Raw genomic sequence first — 19,943 nt, forward strand, 5'->3', positions numbered from 1 at the left:
AGGTATAATTTTTGCACATAGATTGAATTATTGTATCACAGATGATACTTAGTTAATATTATGACTAATATTTATAAAATGATCTGACAATTATCGAACCAGAAGTTTTTTTGGTTTGTTTGTTTATTAGTTAATTTGTTTTTCTTTCGATACAAGTTGTCACGTTTTTCTATTGACAGTAATATCCAGTAAAAACATTTTTGTGAAGAGGGGTATCCCTGAGAGGAGAGAGGCGGTGCGCGTGCTGTGACAGCGTGAGCACGGACATGCGTAGAGAATTCGGCGCGCGAAAGCTGTAGCAGGAAGTGAGAGAAGCTGAAGGGAAACGGCGGCCAGTTTGGGATTTGAATCTCTCAAACTACTCTCATAATCTACAAACATCTACAATAATATGGCAGACCCAAAGGTGAGGTCTATCATTCTAGGACGTGTAATGCTTTATGATTGCTGGGAAATAACAATTTTGTGACAAACATTGTTTTTCATGTGTCATAATTTGTCAAAGTTTCGAAAGGAAGCCGTGTGCAAGAAATGCCGACAATGATCTTGTCTTTGGTGATGCTATGAAACACTAATTGATATTTTTTCAGTGATGTAAAAGGTAACGGAACGCCAATGGACTTGTAAAAGTGCACAGTGTTAACCGTTGTAAAATTTTCCACTCTTAACACTTCCGTTACAGTTCACGAGCCCATAATTCAAAGTGTGCAGCCAGCAAACGTGTTAACATTAGCTTCATACTGTGAACATTAGCATAGGGAGGTGATGTGCGCAAGAGCATTAGTGCTTCTACTACACGATCACATCGGTCAGTTTTTTAAACTGGGTATTTTTCAATTAGTATACTTCTCACTAGCTCAGGGCAACGAGGTTAGCTAGGTTGCTTGCCTTTGTCTGCCAAGCACAATACTTGCTAACATTAGTTAGCTAGTGTTAGCTCTATATCAGGGCGCTGTTTACTGTCTGTTAGTAGTGACGGTGTTATATTAAATAGACTGCTCGAAAATCACACAAGTTACTGAAAAAATACTGCAGTTGTGCTAAGCGTTTTGCTTAGCACAACTGCAGAGGTGCAAAAAAAAAGAGAAAGTCGGATTGTTAGCTCCGGGCTAGCCGGCTAGTGAAAGGCCTGCGTTTCTAGCTAGGCAAGTTCACAACGAGTTGTCTTAGGAAAAAATAAAGTTGGATAAATATTTGATGACAATACTAAAGTAAAATGAAGCTTCAACTTTAGGGGGCCGGGGGGAATTGAGTTAATTTAATGTACTTTTCCTCTTAGGACCAGGAAGACCATGATACCACTGCAGATGGTGCAGAAGACCCTAATCATGATCCCCACTTTGAGCCCATCGTGTCTCTTCCTGAGCAGGATGTGAAAACATTAGAGGAGGATGAGGAGGAGCTGTTTAAAATGTAAGTTGCTTACCATGTGAACACATTAACAGAGACACATTAATCAGTTTCCTAATACTGAGGTGTTCTGCTGTTTTCATAGGCGGGCCAAACTATATCGTTTTGCCTCTGAAAACGACCCGCCGGAGTGGAAGGAGAGAGGAACTGGAGACGTCAAGCTGCTGAAACACAAAGAGAAGGGCACAATCCGCCTCCTGATGAGGAGAGATCGAACTCTAAAGATCTGTGCCAACCATCACAGTGAGTCAAATCTGATTTCATTGCTATTCATGTCATGACAACAATTGGCCATATGTAACCTAAACAATATGGGTGAGTGGTGTGAAGATGTGTTATTTAAAGCCAAGGTGTACTCGCTGACTGGGCGTCCAAGTATTTTTTGCTTGTTTTTATTGCAAACATTTTCTGATGTACATGTAAGTACAAAAAGACCATAGGCCCAATGTGATTCCCCCCGTCACCCTTCCCCACGATCTTTAAATGAGTCAAATCCCTGGTATTAGTGCCAACAACAGAACTATAGATGAGCAAACGAGAGGTTGAGGGGTGGGTGTTAGAGGTACTGGGCTTGTAATCTCATCCGGTTGTGATATTATCCAGACTGTGATATTTTTTTGTGTGTTGGTTTGATTGGGAAAAATGTGTGTTTTACTCCTCCCTCCACTCATGTGTGGAGATAAGAAATGGTGCATCTGTGTGTTTAATTCCCAATTGAAACTACTAGATATTAAAAAAAAAAATCTATTTAAGTGACTGTGCTCATACCAGCACTTTATGTGTTCTTGTTAACCACAGTTTTACCAATGATGGAGCTGAAGCCCAATGCTGGCAGTGACAGAGCATGGGTGTGGAACACACTAGCTGATTATGCAGATGAATGCCCCAAACCTGAACTTCTGGCAATCCGCTTTTTAAATGCTGAAAGTAAGTATTTAGGTACCCATTTCAACATTACACATTAATTCTCCCAGAGCTCTTTAACTTGGATTTTAAATTATGTTACATTATGTTCTGTTGCAGATGCTCAGAAGTTCAAGGTGAAGTTTGACGAGTGCAAGGAGGAAGTCAGAAAACATCTAGAGCAAACAGGTACATGAAGCTTAAACTTTTAGGTTCCCCCCCCCCCCCCCCCCCCCCCCCCCCCTAGATATCGCATATGTGAATTTTCTGAGAAGCAAGTGAAGTAAAACAGTTTTGTCAACATAAACGAGTCCATAATGTAGATCACATCAACATTAGATAGGAATTGTCAGTAATTTTACTTGGAAACATGTCAGTAGCAAGTACTTTCAGAACCCTGAATGCAACATTTTGCTAAGGTTAAAATGACTTGTGTTGACCTAAGACTGAATTCAAACTGAGGGCAATGTGACATGAGGATAGGGGCTGTGAGCATGCAGACACACTCTGTTCTCTGCTGCCAACTTCAGCTGGGGACTTTTTCTGTCTGCTACATGAACACGCAGAATGTAACACTTTACTAGTTTTCTAAAAGACTGGTGTCGGTATGTTCTGCTACATTACAATTCAGTTTTCACAGGCCCATGGTGTTCGTGTCATAGAAAGGTTAGACTGTTGTAGAATGTGTTGAGTAAACCTACTGTACTTCTGCACCTTTCAAAACCATGAATTTAATTCTTCTTCGACAAGATGTGTATGCTGAGGGTCACTGTTTTGCTGCAAAGCCCATTTTCTTTTTTGTTAAGTGTCAGTTCATGTATGTATCTTTATTTATTTGCTGGTTTTCAGGGTGGGTGGACTGATTTCTAGCTCAATCATAGCACCATCACGTCTCACTAATATGGGATGAGCTTCTGAAGTTCTCCAAACAGAATGCTTCTTGTTTAAAGATTAAAAAAAAAAATCCAATTCATCAACAAAACATTGTTCATTCAAACCATTGTATCAGTCTTGATACATTTCCGCACATTTGGAGCTCATGCTCACACCTGATTGTCATCCTGGTGACTGTAAACATCTGGTTGTTATTTGACCTCTGGGTTTACATGCATGTGCCTCTTACAGATGAATATTGGATCATTTTCCTGACTAACCCCTTAAATGTCAGTCAGCGTTTCAATTTCAGTTGTTTTATTGGGTTATCCTTATTTTTGATTATTTTGTTTTAGGTAATATTTCTACAACACAACAGTCAAAGCTGTAGAATGCAGCATTGCTTCTTAGCTAATGGCACTTATCCCTGTTTGCTTTTCACAGGCAACAGCGATAGTGCGAACAAGGTGGCAGAGAAGTTGGAGGAACTCTCTGTGAAAGACAAGGCATCAGTGGAAAAGAAGGAAGAGGCGAAAAAGGAGACTGAGAAGAAGGAGGTGAAGGATGAGAAGAATTGAGAACCAAGAACTTGCTTTTGCTGATCTTCAATATATCGGTTTTTCCTCTTTTTCTACAATAGACTCTAAACGAACTGAATTTGGACACTTGCATAATATTATTAGGTTTTCTTTTTATTGTTTTTTGCCTCAAGATCACAAGTCCTTGATGCCAATGGGGGAAAAAAATACACGCTAGTGATTTTTTTCTGGAAAAAGTCCTTCCTTTCCCACCCCTTTCCCTCTTTGCACCGTGGAATGCCACGCTTTCCATCGTTGTCATCTACAGTTCAATGTTACTTCAAACAAACTGTGAAAAGAGGCTTGTGATAGTGATGATTCCCACATTGGGGTATTTTTTTTGTTTGGTTTGTTTTTGCTATTCTGATAAAGAGTTTTGTTTGTAGAGGGAGAGGATAACGTAGCCTGCTCGATGGCAGCGCAGGGTCATTGAACAGGTATTACAGAGGTGCATTTTAAGTATAAAATCCCATGTTGCATCTCAGTGGGCCGCCTTACCCTGTCCACTGTTAATGCTCCTACTGTTAGACAACAAGGCAAAGACTTCTCACTGACTGCCTTGCAGAAGTAGTTCCTTCTTTGGTCAGTTCTGTTGGGAACTGATTTGAAGGGAATCCACTCCAGAAAGTTGAGGGGCATCAGATGAGTACTGCTCTGTGCAGTGTGCACTGATGGTTGACTGATAGGAAATGAGATGCACTTAGCTTTTTTTTTTTTTTTTGTCCTGACAAACATCAAGTCCAAAGTAAACAGTCCATCAGTTTGGTGCAGCTATGCTCTGACTTGCGTTCCTCAGTAGTAAATCAAGTTTGTATTGTTTAGATCATAACATTCCCAGACTTTAAAGCATGTAGAGTATATGTAACAGAGTGTGCCCTCTTTGATCTGTGTGCTCACCACCCTCTCCTTTTCTTTCCACTAATTGAGTTCTTAACCTTGCCTCTGAAGTGCATCTAAGTGCCAGTGCATCTGTAAATACATGAATATGGATGAAATGTTGCTTCTCATTTGCACAAATGATTTGAAATGTTTCGTCCAACTTCGAATAAAAGCTGTCAAAGACCACACGTTTGCATTCATATAAAGTCACTCGTTTGTTGTTAGGAATAATCAGTCTGATTCAAAGAGTCGGAAACTTTATTTACTCTGCTCAGGTCATTGGGAAATATTTCCTCTTCACAAAAATAGGAACGCATGTACAGTTACAGTATATTCTTCATTTTTAATACACATTGAACTTTCTATATGAGTTTCAGAAAACAAAAGTCAGCTTGTGGCTGATGCAACAGAGTCATTGCTGACTGTCAGGAATGGCCCCTGACCTGCAGTGATGTCCATCCCAGAAAAACAACATTGGACTAACGGCAGTCATCTTAAAGAGGAATGACATCGATTAGCTCTTTAGATATGTGGTCAAACAGGGTCTGGGAGTCACGATTGATCGGCTTTTTCAGCAAACTCAGCAGCCATTGGTCTGTTCTGGGATTTCAAGATGTTCCACTTTGCCATTCCGCTGACATTCCTACCCGTCCGAATTTCCAAAAAACTAGCCCTGTATACCACAGCCTCACAAACTATTTTAATCATTTCTCAAATACAGGAGTTGGAACAGACGAGCGCGACCGTGCTTTGCAGTAATGTCTTCATTGGTAAGGCAACTGGGTGAGACCTTAAATGGGAGACAACTCTTGCCACAGAAGGTTCAAGAAAGCGTACCCAGTCAGAGATCGTCACAGGTGTCACCTGCTGCTCAGTACAAAACACTTCTGCTATTTCACTGTCAAGTGAGTCAGCCATAGTTTGCTTTGTATGGAAACAAAGTTTCTTCCCAAAGGCAACAATGGCTTATTGTTAATGCAACCAAATGCAACATTTACATTCTAGTAACATCTGGCATGTTGTGTCATTGTCCACTTAGTTTTCATCAGCTATTTTAAAGGTATTACTTTTTTTTTTTTGATTAACAAAAAAGTAACGGCAGTGCCAGAGCTGTACCAGACAGCTACTGCGAATGAATGAATTTGGCATTTTCACTCTTTGTGACATAGCATTACATGACCTATTTGTTGTCTCTTTGAAGATGTGGTGTGTAGCCGCTTTTGGCACTTAAAGGTCAAGGCTGCTTTTATGCAAAGCCCAGTCCTCAACGTCATAATTTAGACAGTTCATATCATTGTGGATTATGTCATAACTTCTGTTTTTAACACTGCCATGTAGAACAAATTCTATCTACTTTATTTACCCATCTTTCACAATCTCATCCATTTATTGAAATTATAATTTAAGAACAAACTCCACTCGAAACAGCAATTCCATATAAAAGGATACTTTTTTTAAAAAAAAGGAAAAGTACAAAATAAAAAGTGTGACCAATGTTTGTTTTTTTTAACTGATACTGATTTGTTTCATTTAATCTTCCTATATGTATAGTTATAGCAAAAACATAGCTTATTGACTAAATATTTTTCCTTTTTTGAGTTTGACAAAGTTTCATTTGGTTGCTTCCGGGGTGGACTCATTCTGTACTCAGTGAAAAACACTGGGATGAGGTATTCTGGTCTTTCAGAGCACAATATAATCACCCCAGCTCTTTTGATGTGGCTGATGCTGAAATCACAAACTGAAAAAACAAAAAGCCATGATTGGATACTGAATCCTCATTACGGGGTAGTTTGCAACTCTAAAAATCTGTGCTCCACAAACAGGAAGCGGAGACATTTATAATATTCAATTTAATGTCAACCTGCATCTCTGCATGCATGAGTTCTTGAGAAAATTCTTTAGAAAAATAAAGTGTGTTCATTAAAAGCGACTTTTTCATTAAATTTGGAATGCAACCACCCAAAACTAAAGTAAAAGTTAGGTACTCTGTAGAAGAGTGGGTGTTCCTCAACCCCTTACCACGTGCTTTAAGGATGGATGGATCCCTCTGAAAGTGAAACCAGTACGTTAGTGCCTTAAACCTGCATTTGTTGTAATAGCCAGCAGGGGGCAACACTTCTGGTTACACAAAACAAGTCTTATGGAATTCAAAAAGTAATCCTAAATCTCACTTGATTTCTAATGCATCTTCCAAATGAGATCATGGTATCAGTAGCTAGGATCAAGTTGTTTTTATGTCGGTTTTTTTAATACTCCATGGTGTTAATTTAGTAAAACATGGTCCCATTTATAACAAAAGGAGACGGTCAGGCAGGGGATACACTGGGATGTGCAGTGCCCTCTGTTCCACCCTTCACTTTCTCTAGCATACTAAACCAGTGCTAGTCGGACAACTAATGAGTCAGCTGTTCTGTTTGATTTTTGCAGTAAGTGCAGTTTGTTTTAAGCCTGATTTTCACAGGCTAAAATTAGCATCCAGTTGATGTCACAGTATAAAACAGATGCAATCCGCTGATCGAAGATGCTAACTAATGTTAACTGATCAGCTGTGCCCTCCGTTTCAAATGTGTTTAAAAAGAGAAAAAAACTCAGCTAAATCCTAAAGTTAGTCCTTCAAAACAGGAATCTCCAAACAAATGGGTGATGTCATTGTATTGTGGAACATCTTTTATATACAGTCTTTGCCCAATCAAATAACCATGTCAGGGTTGAGGAACACCCGCTCCTGTTCTGCAGAGCTCTTTCCTTGTCACCATCTCCAGTTTCTCATCTGACTTGTGTTGCTTTTTTTTTTTACTGCCCTTGCACATATCGTCTCCACATAAACCTCCATCACATCTCCACCAGACATGGCATGAACAGTACAAGTTAATGTGAAGCACCTTGACTTTTTGAGGTCAGCTGAAAAGAGTCTTCTTGCAGAAATCCGTAGCAAGTCAAGTGTTTAATCGATCTGTAGTGTTTCTGTTCAGCCCTCAGCGTTCGCTGGAGCGAAAGTTTGCGTGTAACATTTGGAACAACAAGCGCTTCATAAACACAGATGAGAGACGACGGTAAAAACATTGACGATCTCGCTGGACGGTCCACGACGATGGACTACAAAATATTAAGGACAAACACTCTGCACACGCACAGTACAGCCTGCAACGTTAACAACCGACAACCCACCCCTCTGGCACAAACACACACGGGCATATAGCTAAACAAGACCCTCAAAAGAGCAAAGAGATCCTCTGATTTTGAAGAGTAAACAGGGGGGGGTACTATGCACCCCTCACTGCCTGTTATCTTATTAAAATAACAGAGGAGAATCTCTGTGGCAGAGCGTCCACTGTGGGTCATTGGTGGATGTGGTGTCCCTGCTCACACTGATATCTCATACGTGGTGCCTCCTACGCCTGTCACCTTTTTGACGTTACTGTGGCGACTGGGACTGAGGGCGGCACCCTGGGCACTCGGGTGGCAGTCCATCTGCCCATTAACTTTCATGGCCTCTCTGAGTGGAAAGAGAAGAATAAGAAATGATTCAACAAACAAATCAAACACTAAGGGATGTGAAAACATGCACATCAGTTGGAACAGCAACACAATTTTATATGTCAGTCAGAACCCGCCCACCCAAAAAAAAAAACAAGACAGCAACGTGGATGATTAGTCAAGTGTTTACTTGTTAGTAAAGTAAAAGGCTTGAAAATGTTAGTGGAGTCAGTAAAGAGCATGCAAAATGAAAAAGGAATGATTGTCACACAGTTTTATTCAACAGATTTGTTTGAAATAATACAAAAAAATGTTATTGATTTTTTTAACTTCTACTAGAAAGGCAAACAAACAAATCAAAACAGAATGTGTACGACTTCACACACCAGACATAACTTGTGAATAAATGAGCAGAACAGTGGGACAAAAAAAACCATACACGACACAACTGCTACATGTTGCCTCGATTAGCAGTACCCTAGTGCCCTATGTATTGCTGGTTGTGTCCAGCAGAGGGAGCAGCGTTTCCATCCAGAATACATTCAGTGACCTCCAGACCCCGGCTCTGTACAATGCATGCAGTACCCCAGGAGTTACATTAGGATTCATACCTTGGGCCCCCTAGACGAGGGGAGTCTGTCCTCTCGTGTGCACTGATGTAGGAGAGTTTCTGGCGGGAGTAAGAAGGGGAACGGGGCATAGCGGGGGAATGGGGCTGGTGGGCCGGGGAGCGATAGGGGCCTTCTGGGCCTGTGGTTCTGCTCTGGCTGCTGTTGATGCTGCTTTGATCTGTGTGCAGGGAGGTGGACGACGTCCTAGGTGCACGGCCCAGTGTAGAGCCAGCATGACGCAGCACTGGGGTTCTTTGACCATAGCTCATCAGTCCAATCCCCATTAGGTTGTCCCTGGAGCCTCCATAGGCTGGAGGTGTTGGGCCTCTTGACCCGGGGCCACGAGGCCCATCTGGGTAGCAAGCATTGGCAGGCAGGCCATAGCCCCCATCAAACACACCAGAGTCCTGGGCATAGATATGGGTCTGGGAGCGCCCGTGATGCATCTGCCGCCTCTCCCTCTCCTCCTTCTCCTTTCGCTCCTGGATGGATGCCATGATGGTCTGGGAGAGGTTGTCGTAGCGCACCGGAGACGGGTCTCTGTCCCTCAGGTGAGGGGACTGTCTGCCCACCACTCTGGGGGGCATCACTGGGCTGTAGGTAGGGGGGACCTGTTGTCTCTGCATATCAGGTTCCCGGATGTGGCACATTTTGGTGGGCAGGTAGGGTGAGTGGAACCCCACAGAGGGAACACCACGGTGGGCCATGGACTCACTGGGAGTAGCTGGGGAAATGCTAGGGTTGAGCAGGCTGTCATAGGATAGACTACCATTGCGGTTGGAGAGATTATTGGGAGAGAAGACACTCTTGTAGGGGGTTGAAGTGACTGTCCGTGGCTCCAGTGCTGGGAGCTGGCCCTTCTCCGGTCGGCCATGACCCTGCTTGAGGCTGAGAGAGCGGGAGTTGATGGGGTCTGAATCCAGCTGGAGGGGCGAGGACTGAAACGTGCGGTGGAGGGGAGCATTAGCATATTCAGGCAGGTCCAGGTTCGGCTCAGATCGATAGTCATGACCACGGACACCTTCTTCCAGGATGGCCGAGGGCTTCCGGTCATCAGATATGACAATCTGAGGGGCAAATGTCAAAATAGCATCTGAGCCTTTTGGCACTTTACGATGACTCACTGTTCATTGTTTCACAGAGATGTATAATAGATAATAACATTAATGCGTTACCTTCTCCTCTGTAGTGTGGTAGTGGACTTTGGGCATGGTGCCAAAGGTTGGCCTGAATTTGTACATGGCTGGAGTGGATGGGTGGGTCTTACCAGACAGGGAAGTCTCTACAATACACACAATATAAACCCTGTGTTAAAAAACTCCACATTAAAGCAACAACACATTATAGTATATAAGGACAAGAGATAAGAAGCTGTAGAGTTCTGCAAAACCACACAATCACAGTTTCTACACAACAAAACTAACAGGAATAGCCAGATGGGAAGAATCAGTTCTGCAACTAATATTTAACACATCTGAGTCCAGCAACAGCCAACTGCCCATCACTGAAAAACAACACTCTTCTTGAGTAAAATGCAAAACCCAAATGCATTTAAAGAAGGTGCTTTTAGCAGGCAGCCATGTCTCAGCGGGGATGCCTGAATCTTTTTGGAGAAACACGCAAAGAACACCTGTGTCCACAGGTTCAGAGTTCAGTAAAGTGCCTCGAAAGGCGAGGTGACGCTAGACTGGGCGCAGTGACCTGAAGTACCACCAGGCAGCAGTAGTGCTCTTTGGAAGAGCAGAAAGTTTCCAGTCCCTGACATAATGCACCATGACACTGGAGATCCGAGGAAGAAACCTGCCCTTAACACTACTATAAACCATTTCATACTGCTGAACGGAGGCTAAAATCCTCAGCTGTACCTCCACGGTAGGTTCGTCGTTTATACGGATGGTTTTCAAAAGGCATTTTTCAGTTGCCATTGTACCCCTCCCCTACCCGAAAAACGGTGGTGATTTACGTTGTAATGCTTCACCCTGGAATCGTACCACAAATCTGGTGCTGATTCACAGAGCAGAGCTTGCCTTCTCACCGCAAATCACGGCCGATTTTCTGGCCAGGCGTGAAAAAGGCCATCAACCTGCCGCTGGGAGGGACATTCATCAGGCTAATCTAGAGCCTGCTCCCAAACCAGGACACTAGTGATCTACAGAGGAAGTTCTGGGAATTGCTCTTTGGTGCAACCGTGACAAGAACAAGAACTTGGATTGATGATGACTGACAGGAGAAAGAGAGAGAGATGGAGTCAGGGCTGTTTCTGTGGTTCTTACCTTCACTGGAGGTCATCTGGCTTTTAAGCTGGTTGTACCTATCAGCTTTGGGTGGCAGCGGCGGCTGGGTATCCTTGTCATCTAAACCATCGAGGCTGCTTTTGGACTACACGAAAGACAGGAGACAAACACAAAGTGTCACAGAGGGTTTTCGGGGTGGCAAACCTGCACATGGCAACTAGTCTACGTTTAAATTTATACTTAGTAGTGGCTGTAAAACGAAAAAAAGAAATAACGGCAGAGTTGGATTAAGATTCTCAGATTAAGGGATGTAATGCTGGTAGCAGCTGACGCAGTCTTGAGCTGGAAGTCAGCTGTGCTTCTATTTAAGTCACCGTCTGCAGATTTCTTCCCTTTAAAAACTTGCATTATTAGGCCGAGATGGCACCAAACTTTGTCATTTAGCAATCAATACAATTTTCTCCAGTACCTCTCAGCCAGCTCTTAAGAACTTAAGTTACAGGCAGAAAAGAAAATCCAAGTAATCAATCCTAGTTGCAGAAAGATCCCTGACTAAGCACAGAAACCAGGAAGTAATTACTCCATTGTAATAAAGCTAACTTTCCTCTTAATATTTTCCTTCCCAAACCATAGATGCGACAAACCATGGTTAACTAAAAACAAAACAAAACTTCAGCCAGACATGAAGAGGGAGTTGCAATAAAATTAACTGCTCAGTCGAGGCCTACTTAAGAAAGCCGACTCGGATTTTCCAAAAGTTAACAACATAAGGAACAAAAACGTTCCAGAGTCTGGGGACAATCCAAGGGTGACTTCCCAGCCGGCTCTCGTTTCCATATCTCATCTGCCCCTTAAAGGCAAAAAGACAAGTTTCAGTCTGTTTAGTCTAACCTGTGGGTCAAATCAAATATGAATTGCTCAATATAATATTTCATTCGTTTAGTCGTTCTGACGCACGTGTTTCACCCCAAATTTATCAGCAAGTGCGCAGCAGTCTAGATTTAAAGTGAACTGAGGTATCTGTGCCATCCTCTGCATAACCCCCTGTATTTTTGAATAATAATGAAATAATATGTTGACACAAGTCTTGTTAGTATTAAAGTAGCCATATTGTTATACAGTGTTATCAGTGTATGCATTCATAAGAAAAGATTTGTTGTGAGATTTCTTGTCAGTCTCTGTGTTATGGGCAGTAACTGGTGGAGGATAAGAGCTGGAAATGTATTTCTTGTCCTCTGTGGATTAATGCTAAATGGATTCTTTTCACTCCATACATTATTGATGAATACTAGGATCATCTTTAGTGCCTATAAAAGTTGTAGCGTGCACCATAGTGCTCACACAGCACTTCAAGGCTCCTAATGACAACCGAAGTTCAACATGACCGATTCAACATTAATGATACAGGCCTGGATAAATGCTAGTGCAACCTGATTCCAAAAAATGTGGGACGCCATTTAAAATGTAAATAAAAGCAGAATGCTACGATTTGCAAAAACTCATAAAGCCAATTTGCTTTCACAGAAAACATATCAGATGCTTAAACTGGGACATTTTACTGTATTACACCAAATTTGATGGCGGCAAACGTTCTCAAAAAAATAGGGAAGCTGGAAAAAGTGCTAGAAAAGTGGTTGGAACTAAAAAGAAGCAGCTAGAGGAACATTTGGTGTCTAATTTAGGTTTAGTAACATGACAGGGTGTAAAAAGAGCATCCTAAAGAGTTCCTCAGAAATGAAAATGGGCAGAGCTTCACTAAACTGCAACAACACTGTGTCTAAAACATGAAACCTTTGAAAACTTAGAAAAAAGGGCGATTGTGGCTCAAGAGTTGGGAGTTTGCCTTGTAATTGGAAGGTTGCCGGTTCGAGCCCTCGACAGTCTCAGTCGTTGTGTCCTTGGGCAAGACACTTCACCCGTTGCCTACTGGTGGTGGTCTGGCTACAATGTAGCTGCCATCACCAGTGTGTGAATGTGTGTGTGGATGGGTGGATGACTGAGTGTGTAAAGCGCTTTGGGGTCCTTAGGGACAAGTAAAAAGCGCTATACAAATGCAGGCCATTTACCATATTTAATTGCCTACAGTAAGTACTATAGATTCAGGAAATCTGGAGGAATCTGTGTGCAAGGGACAAGATGCAAATACAGATTTGAAGCTCTATCAAAGAAGCAGAGAAGAAGCTGTATGCAAACATGATTCAGAAACTCTTCTGTCTTCTCTGGGCCATGCTCGTTTTAAATACCTCCATACAATCAGCGCCCAGTTCAAAAGCCTGCATCTCTTATTGTAAGGAGGTGGACCCGTGCCTATATAACTGCCAGCTTGCACATCTGGAAACACACCATCAATGTTGAAAGTCAGGTTTTAGAGGACATGTGCTCCCACCCACACGATGTCTTTCCATATTTCACCAGTACAACGATAAATCTGCATCTATTACATCAAAGTGGTTTCACAGCAGTAGAGTACAGGGGGCTGAACTCTCCCAACTGCAGTCCCGACCTTTCATCAATTTGATGCATCATGAAACAAAAAATATGACTCAGAAAACCCAGAATTTTTGAGCAGCTAGAATCGTCTATATGACAAATATGGGACGACATTCCTGTCCCAAAAGTGCATCAGTTGGTCTCCTCAGTTCCCAGACGAAGAAGAGGGGATTCTACACAGCAGTAAACATGGGACTGTCCCAACATGTTGCTGACATCAAATGTGGAACACGTTTTCTATTGCAGGTTTGTGAGATTTGCAAATCAGTTGCAGACATGCTTACTTTTACATTTAGTCAGACTCACCACATCCTTTTGAACTCAAATAATTTTCCCCATTTGAGTCGTCCGTCTTTAAGGTGTTAAATAATATTCTAAAGCTCTGCTTTATCGCACTAATGTGTCCTCTGTAGTGGAAAAAGGACTGTGTCGAGCCACAAACGATAGAGGAACAAGGGAAAGCTCCCTAGTAAGTGCAAGCTAGTCACCTTGGAGCTGATGATGGTGCTATGAATACCGTTGTCGGTGACTTTGATGGTGATTTGCCTTTCTGAGAGATCTGGTCTGATGAACGGGGGCTGAACTTTGACGTGTGGCTTCTTCCTGGGGTCCAGCATGTACCTTCATGAAAAATTTACAGCACATTAACAAACAGGTTATTTACAGTCATCTACTGAAAGTTATACTTCATTATCAACGCACGTCAGCCTCTCTGTCATGCACTGACACGCCGGTATCCCAACTGACTTGCTGCATGCTTTACAAAAGACATTTCACACACAGATGCGCACGTTTAGCTGGCTTTTCAGGGCCGTCGCTGCAGAAACTTGAGGAAAAAAAAACTGTTCCATGTTTTCTGAGCAGTGGTGACATATTCAAGCAATCAACGCCTTTATAAAAACAGGAAACATAATGATTCTGCTGTCAGACTCACTCCCAGTCAGGTTCGATGTTATATGAGTCACTGATTCAGTAAATTAAAGCGGATCCCATCAGGCCTGTGCAACAGCTAAACAGCAACCACACAACATTTCACCCCCACCTGTTGTTGTCTCTCTGCAGTCACACTGTTGAATTTTATGGGATGGGGCTCATCCCAATAGGGTGTAATGGGGCGGGTTTTAGTGATGCTCTGTGTGCATGTGAGCAAAAAGCAGGTTGGCTAGCTCCGCGCCGTTTCCCATTAACTGTTGTTTCTACAGAGTGAGCCAATTCCCTCAGCCATCTGCCTTCCCCCCCCCCCCAGGGTTGCTGGCTGCTTTCAGGCAGAACACCTCTGTAGCTACCTCAGAGCATGTGCTTGTGTTACCACTGCAGTGATGTGCTGGTACAGCATGGATTTCATGGCACATGAGTAAGCTGTGGTATACATATGCACGTGTATTGCCTTGATGTACTGCATGTAACAGGAAGACAAGACAGTTTCTACAATGTATTAGCTACCCATACTATGGACACACGCAGCATAGTAAAGCATCTTACCTGGGTGCTAGGGGACTACATAAAACGTACTCCACGTTGCCACAGCAACCCTTGGTGAAAGGATTTACTCCTCCACGAAACTTGCCCGTCACCTGCAGAACAAAATGCTGGTTTACAGCTGGAAGCAAAGTAAACACAAGGCCATGGCCAACATACAGAGAGTGGACACACACACACACACACACACACACTTGCCTTTTTATCTTAGTGAAGACATCTAATTGACTTAATGCTTTCCCTAGCCGCTTACCCTAATCCTAACCATCAAAAGTGAATGCCTAACCATAACCATAACCTGTAACCTTGACACTAAAACCACATTTTGAGCATCAAAAAGATCTTCAAACTTGTGGGGCCAAGAATTTGGGCCCCGTAAAAGACTGTTGGTCCCCACAAGCAGAGGTGCGACCAAGTCATTGTTTTGCAAGTCTCAAGTAAGTCTCAAGTAATGTCAGGCAAGTCAGAGTCGAGTCTCAAGTCATTGGTGTAAAAGTCCAAGTCAAGTCACAAGTCTTAGAACATTTTTTCAAGTCAAGTCTAAAGTCATAAAATTAATGACTCGAGTCTGACTCGAGTCCAAGTCATGTGACTCGAGTCCACACCTCTGCCCACAAGTATAGTAACAGTTGAATTTTTGGTCCTCACAAGGATGTATAAGTGTGAACACACACACCCAAAATGCATTCACAAGGCGTCTTGCATGGGAATATCTGTGCTGTTCAGTGTTGTGTGTGATATTCCCTTAAGTGTGTCTGTGCTTATTGCCTTTAACGTGCTCAACTAGTTTCTAATTTCTTCTTGTTCTACGTGGAGCTGTTACACCAATAAACAGTAACAATACTAATTGTTTGATTAATAAATGCACGTTCCTTTTCAGCAACATCTCCTCACCTGTTCGTTGGTTGTTCGACCTCGAGCTACGAGCACCATGTGAAAACCTGTGAGTCCCATGACTGGAATAAAGAAAAGACCCGCTATGCACATCACTACCAAACTGAGCACAAAGGTCAAGGTCATAATAATGTAAGGTCACAGTGCGAGTCATATATGCACGATACAAGGAAGCAAGTTTACAAGAAATAATAAAGAATCTAAAGCTAATAACACAAAATGATTTTTGTAGGATTTACAAACGTGTAAGGATACGTGACAGTGGTGTGCAGCGCTCCCAGCATTTCTCTGTGATCAAGGACAAAGATGAGGCCAAAACAGAACACTCCCACCATGTGAGCGCTCAGCGACAGCAGGAAGAGGAAGAAGTAGCGGTAGTTTCTCCGTCCAATGCAGTTGTTCACCCAGGGGCAGTGATGGTCAAAGTCCTGAGAAAGGGAGGGAGTTTTCTATTTAGAAATTTTGAGAAACCAATCAGAAGAACTCTTTAAGGTTTTAAGAAGGAAAAAAAAAAAAAACCCCACACAATGTAAGTAAGTCATGATGGTACAGTTGGTTCAGAGAGAGAGAGAGAGAGGGGGGGGGGTTCAAATGCTAAAACTCTGCTTATTTTTGAGGCATATGAACATAAATTATAAATAAAAGATAGACGTGGTCACCATCACCTTTGTTTGTGCCTTAGCAACCAGTTGAGCGTGTTTGCTGTGGCCGGCATGTGACCGAGAAATCAAGGACACTGCACGTAGAGACAGCTTCACGGTCTATTTTACTGTAACTGGGACTATAATTTACTAAATTACCATCATGCTCTGTTATAAAAAAGACTTGATAGAAGGGACTGAGAACATAAAGTTTTTAGGAAAACATTTTCTGACTGAGGACCTTTTTTTTCTCCACAGTCAGAATTCTTTTTGGAACCTGGAGGCCAGAAAAAGAAATAAATAAAAATGCAGGTTTTAAAGCACCTAATCATCAGGTACAGTCCAGCTCATACATACAGCTCGAACTCTGGCATTCGTTCTTCTTCTCCTTGTTCTGCACTGCTTGGGAATTGGAAACTAGTTTTATGACTCCTGTTGTTTCAGTAAACAGTAACTCCGAATCACACTGCGCCTTAAATAAATGCCTTGTACTGCCTATTGCATGTGTGGTTTCCCGGTAGTCCTAAATCTTACTGAGACATAAATTCATCTACATCCCTGTAAAACTGTTCATTAATTTCATTGTTTTGATCATCAACATTCGACCCCTTTTTCCAGTTTCTAGAAGAAAAACACATGCAGGAATACAAGCTGCTTAATTCTGCATCTTGTGTATTAATATCTGATGTCCCTGTGTATTTTTATGCCTCTGTGTGTGTACCAATGTGTAGTCTTACAGTATTTTACTGTTGAAGCTGCCAAAAGCTTATATTTATTCCAGTAATTATAATCTTTAATGATGACATTTTTCTTGCCAGAAACACAGATAATAAGAAATGCTGTTTCCCCGCTTTAATCCTTGGCAGGAAGTCTAAATATATGCAAAAAAGAAAAAAATCTGCATTATTTTTCATATCAAATATGCCTGAACATGCCAACTGGACAGATTCTTGATAAAATACTTATATGTTACTCTGACCTTGATGCATATTTAGATTTCATATGCAGTGAACCCACACACACACACTCTCTCTGTTTGCACTCATGCTTCTGTATTCACACACACACCTCCACACAGTTGTCACAGACGCTGCAGTGCGAGCAGCGAGGCGGCCTGTAGAAGTGACAGGTGGCGCACCACTTCATCCGGACCTGAATGCCCTTGATCTCCACGTTCTTGTAGAGCGGTGCCCGGAAATCATCCTCCTTATCCTCGTCCTCGTCCGCTGTGGGTGAGAAGAAGACATTGCAAACAAACCCAGAAAGAGACACGTGGTTGTGCTTTATGATTCCATTTGACAGGGACACGAGGGAAGCGCCTCAAACGAAGCCCACCCTGCTGTTAGATGTCTGCAGAGAGCAAACCCGTGACCTATTCGGTGTGCTTTGAGCTGATCAACTGTGTGACTTGTGTAGAGCAAGAGACTGCCTGGCTTTATTCGCACAAGTTTATACATTCTTAAAATGGATTTGTTTTTATGGGAGTTAGACCTCAAACCCTGGCAGAATTATCGGTTTGCTTTATCTGACATAAAAAGATAATTAAACCCGTACTTTGCAAACTGCAGTATGAGCTTTCCCAGTGTCCGACTCTGCTGTTGGATGAACTGCAACTGTTAGCCACAAGCAGAAATGCAATGCCATACGCAAAGTATTCCTTATTGTCTCTGCAGAGAGAAAAACGGAACAACTCCTGCAGCTGAGAGCTTTTTTGTTTTGTTTTTACTGTGGAGCTGTACCAAAGCAACATGCCTTTCATCTGATCAAAGGAGCACATTTGATCGATTTGCATGAAACTCCAACTTCAGAAAATAATTTCACAGTACAGCAATAACTGACCCGGGTAGGTGAGTACACGCATGCAGAAGGAAACCAAGCAAGATAGCAGCAAAGGTAGAGCACAGAAATAAACAGTTCCATAGCGGGAGATTGCTCTGCTATTATGGCTCTCAAGTCGATTCAAATAGATTTTGAAGCAAAGCCGCCTGCCAAACCAGCAAACACAAACAGCAGTTAGGCTTGCATCTCCTCTGACAGATTCTTTCCTCCAAATGCTCCATCCGAGCTTGTTCGGTAACAAAGCATTGGCCTGTTTCGTACAATCTACACCGCCTTTGTCAAACTCAATTCTATTTTTGCATGAAACTCAGGAAACAAATGAAGTATGACCTAAAATATACAGTTTGTTTTTATTTTTAGCACTAAAGACTAAGGTACCTACATCCAGTCGCATCCACAGCGACCGGCCATCAGCCACAATATTAAAGTCACTGACAGATGAAGTGGATGGTACCTATCATCTCAGTCTTCTGTTAGGAAACATTGGGTTCTAGCATTGACCCACTTAAGCATTGCTGTAGACTAAATACAAACTCCTCTCCTTAATATAACAACGCACCCCAGTGGCAGCCACCTTCCCCTGACACTCCGAAACATTTTGGGATTGTTCTCGAGAAATGCAACAAAGAGCAGAAGGTGATTTCCCACATCCCTGTCCTATTGAGCATCCTCGAAAGCCTGATCCACAGATGCCACGACCCTCAACCCACATGGTCCAAAACATCCACTGGCAATGCTGAGTACCAGCCACACACAGCAGAACCCCCTAAAATTCTGTGTCTGGGCTTCAATATGTATGAACTGTTTAAGGAGTTTTATTATTTGCAGCTGATTGTGTGTGTATGTACTTACAGTGTGATTCTTTATCATTGTTTTATGTTAACTGCGTGATGTTCAGATACATTTCATTAGCTCTGAATGCTTGTTCTTGAAAGACTGCCAGTGTGAAGGCCACGTAGAACATCATTCATGTTCTAGGTTGTAATGCTCAATTTGTTCTTGAATTGTGAGTCACTTTTTTCCCCAGCGCATCGTCACCGTCAGCATATGTTTTGGTCAGATGTTCATCCTTCACAAACGGGTGAACTGTGCATATTTACAGGACATGAAGCTGGCAAATTAAACACAGTGAAGGAGAAACATTTTACTATTGTGGTCAGTGATGATTGGCTGTTAGTGGGCATGAAATTATCTTTGCTCTTTGAGTGAAAAAACGAACACTTGAAACACATGCCATTTCCTATGGTGACATAGAGGTAGCCTACATGGACAAAAATGTTGGGTCACACCTCTTAATCTCTGAATTCAGGTGTTTTCATTGCAAAGTAGAAGTGTTAAAGAACCACAGCAACTCAGCCAAGAAGTGACAGAACATATAAAGTTGCAGAGCGGGCTCAAAGAGTGCTGAGGCTTATAATCCAGAAAAGTCTCAGCACTCTGTTGTCGCAATTACTGCAGACTTCCAAACTTCCTCCGGCATCAACAACAACACAAAAACTGTGCATCGAGGTGTTGTGTTTCCATGGCCAACCAGCTCCTGTAGGTGTAAAACATAGGTGGCCTAGTACTTCAATTCAATTCAATAAAATTGCATTCAATCCATGTAACACCAAATTCAATAATAGTCGCGTC

General features: G+C 42.3%; 2 protein-coding genes and 1 non-coding gene across 3 annotated transcripts in view; 2 read left to right on the forward strand and 1 right to left on the reverse strand.

Moving 5' to 3' along the window:
• The first annotated feature begins 250 nt into the window (after positions 1-250).
• Positions 251-4,829, forward strand: ranbp1 (RAN binding protein 1). Its single transcript, XM_085293326.1, has 6 exons — positions 251-406; positions 1,280-1,413; positions 1,496-1,653; positions 2,209-2,337; positions 2,434-2,502; positions 3,631-4,829. The coding sequence occupies exons 1-6, from the start codon at positions 392-394 to the stop codon at positions 3,762-3,764; spliced, it is 639 nt and encodes a 212-aa protein (XP_085149452.1). The 5' UTR covers positions 251-391; the 3' UTR covers positions 3,765-4,829.
• Positions 2,810-2,938, forward strand: LOC146561896 (small nucleolar RNA SNORA77). The gene has a single exon (XR_014894743.1). It is a non-coding gene; the product is annotated as a small nucleolar RNA SNORA77 (small nucleolar RNA).
• A 54-nt stretch (positions 4,830-4,883) lies between the features above and the next one.
• Positions 4,884-19,943, reverse strand: part of zdhhc8b (zDHHC palmitoyltransferase 8b) — a 61,963-nt gene continuing 46,903 nt past the window's right edge. Inside the window, exons 3-11 of the mRNA XM_085293322.1 lie at positions 17,541-17,698; positions 16,087-16,259; positions 15,832-15,934; positions 14,941-15,032; positions 13,947-14,079; positions 11,008-11,113; positions 9,910-10,016; positions 8,735-9,801; positions 4,884-8,142 (exon numbers count right to left, since the gene is read on the reverse strand). Of these exons, the coding sequence (XP_085149448.1) occupies positions 8,010-8,142; positions 8,735-9,801; positions 9,910-10,016; positions 11,008-11,113; positions 13,947-14,079; positions 14,941-15,032; positions 15,832-15,934; positions 16,087-16,259; positions 17,541-17,698 (2,072 nt within the window). The 3' untranslated portion in view covers positions 4,884-8,009. The remainder of the gene's footprint in view (positions 8,143-8,734; positions 9,802-9,909; positions 10,017-11,007; positions 11,114-13,946; positions 14,080-14,940; positions 15,033-15,831; positions 15,935-16,086; positions 16,260-17,540; positions 17,699-19,943) is intronic.

The sequence above is a fragment of the Mchenga conophoros genome, linkage group LG12 (genome assembly GCF_057382185.1).
Source record: "Mchenga conophoros isolate Kocher_MC1m ecotype Shallow Benthic linkage group LG12, M_conophoros_male_GT1.1, whole genome shotgun sequence".
Lineage (NCBI taxonomy): Eukaryota > Metazoa > Chordata > Actinopteri > Cichliformes > Cichlidae > Mchenga > Mchenga conophoros.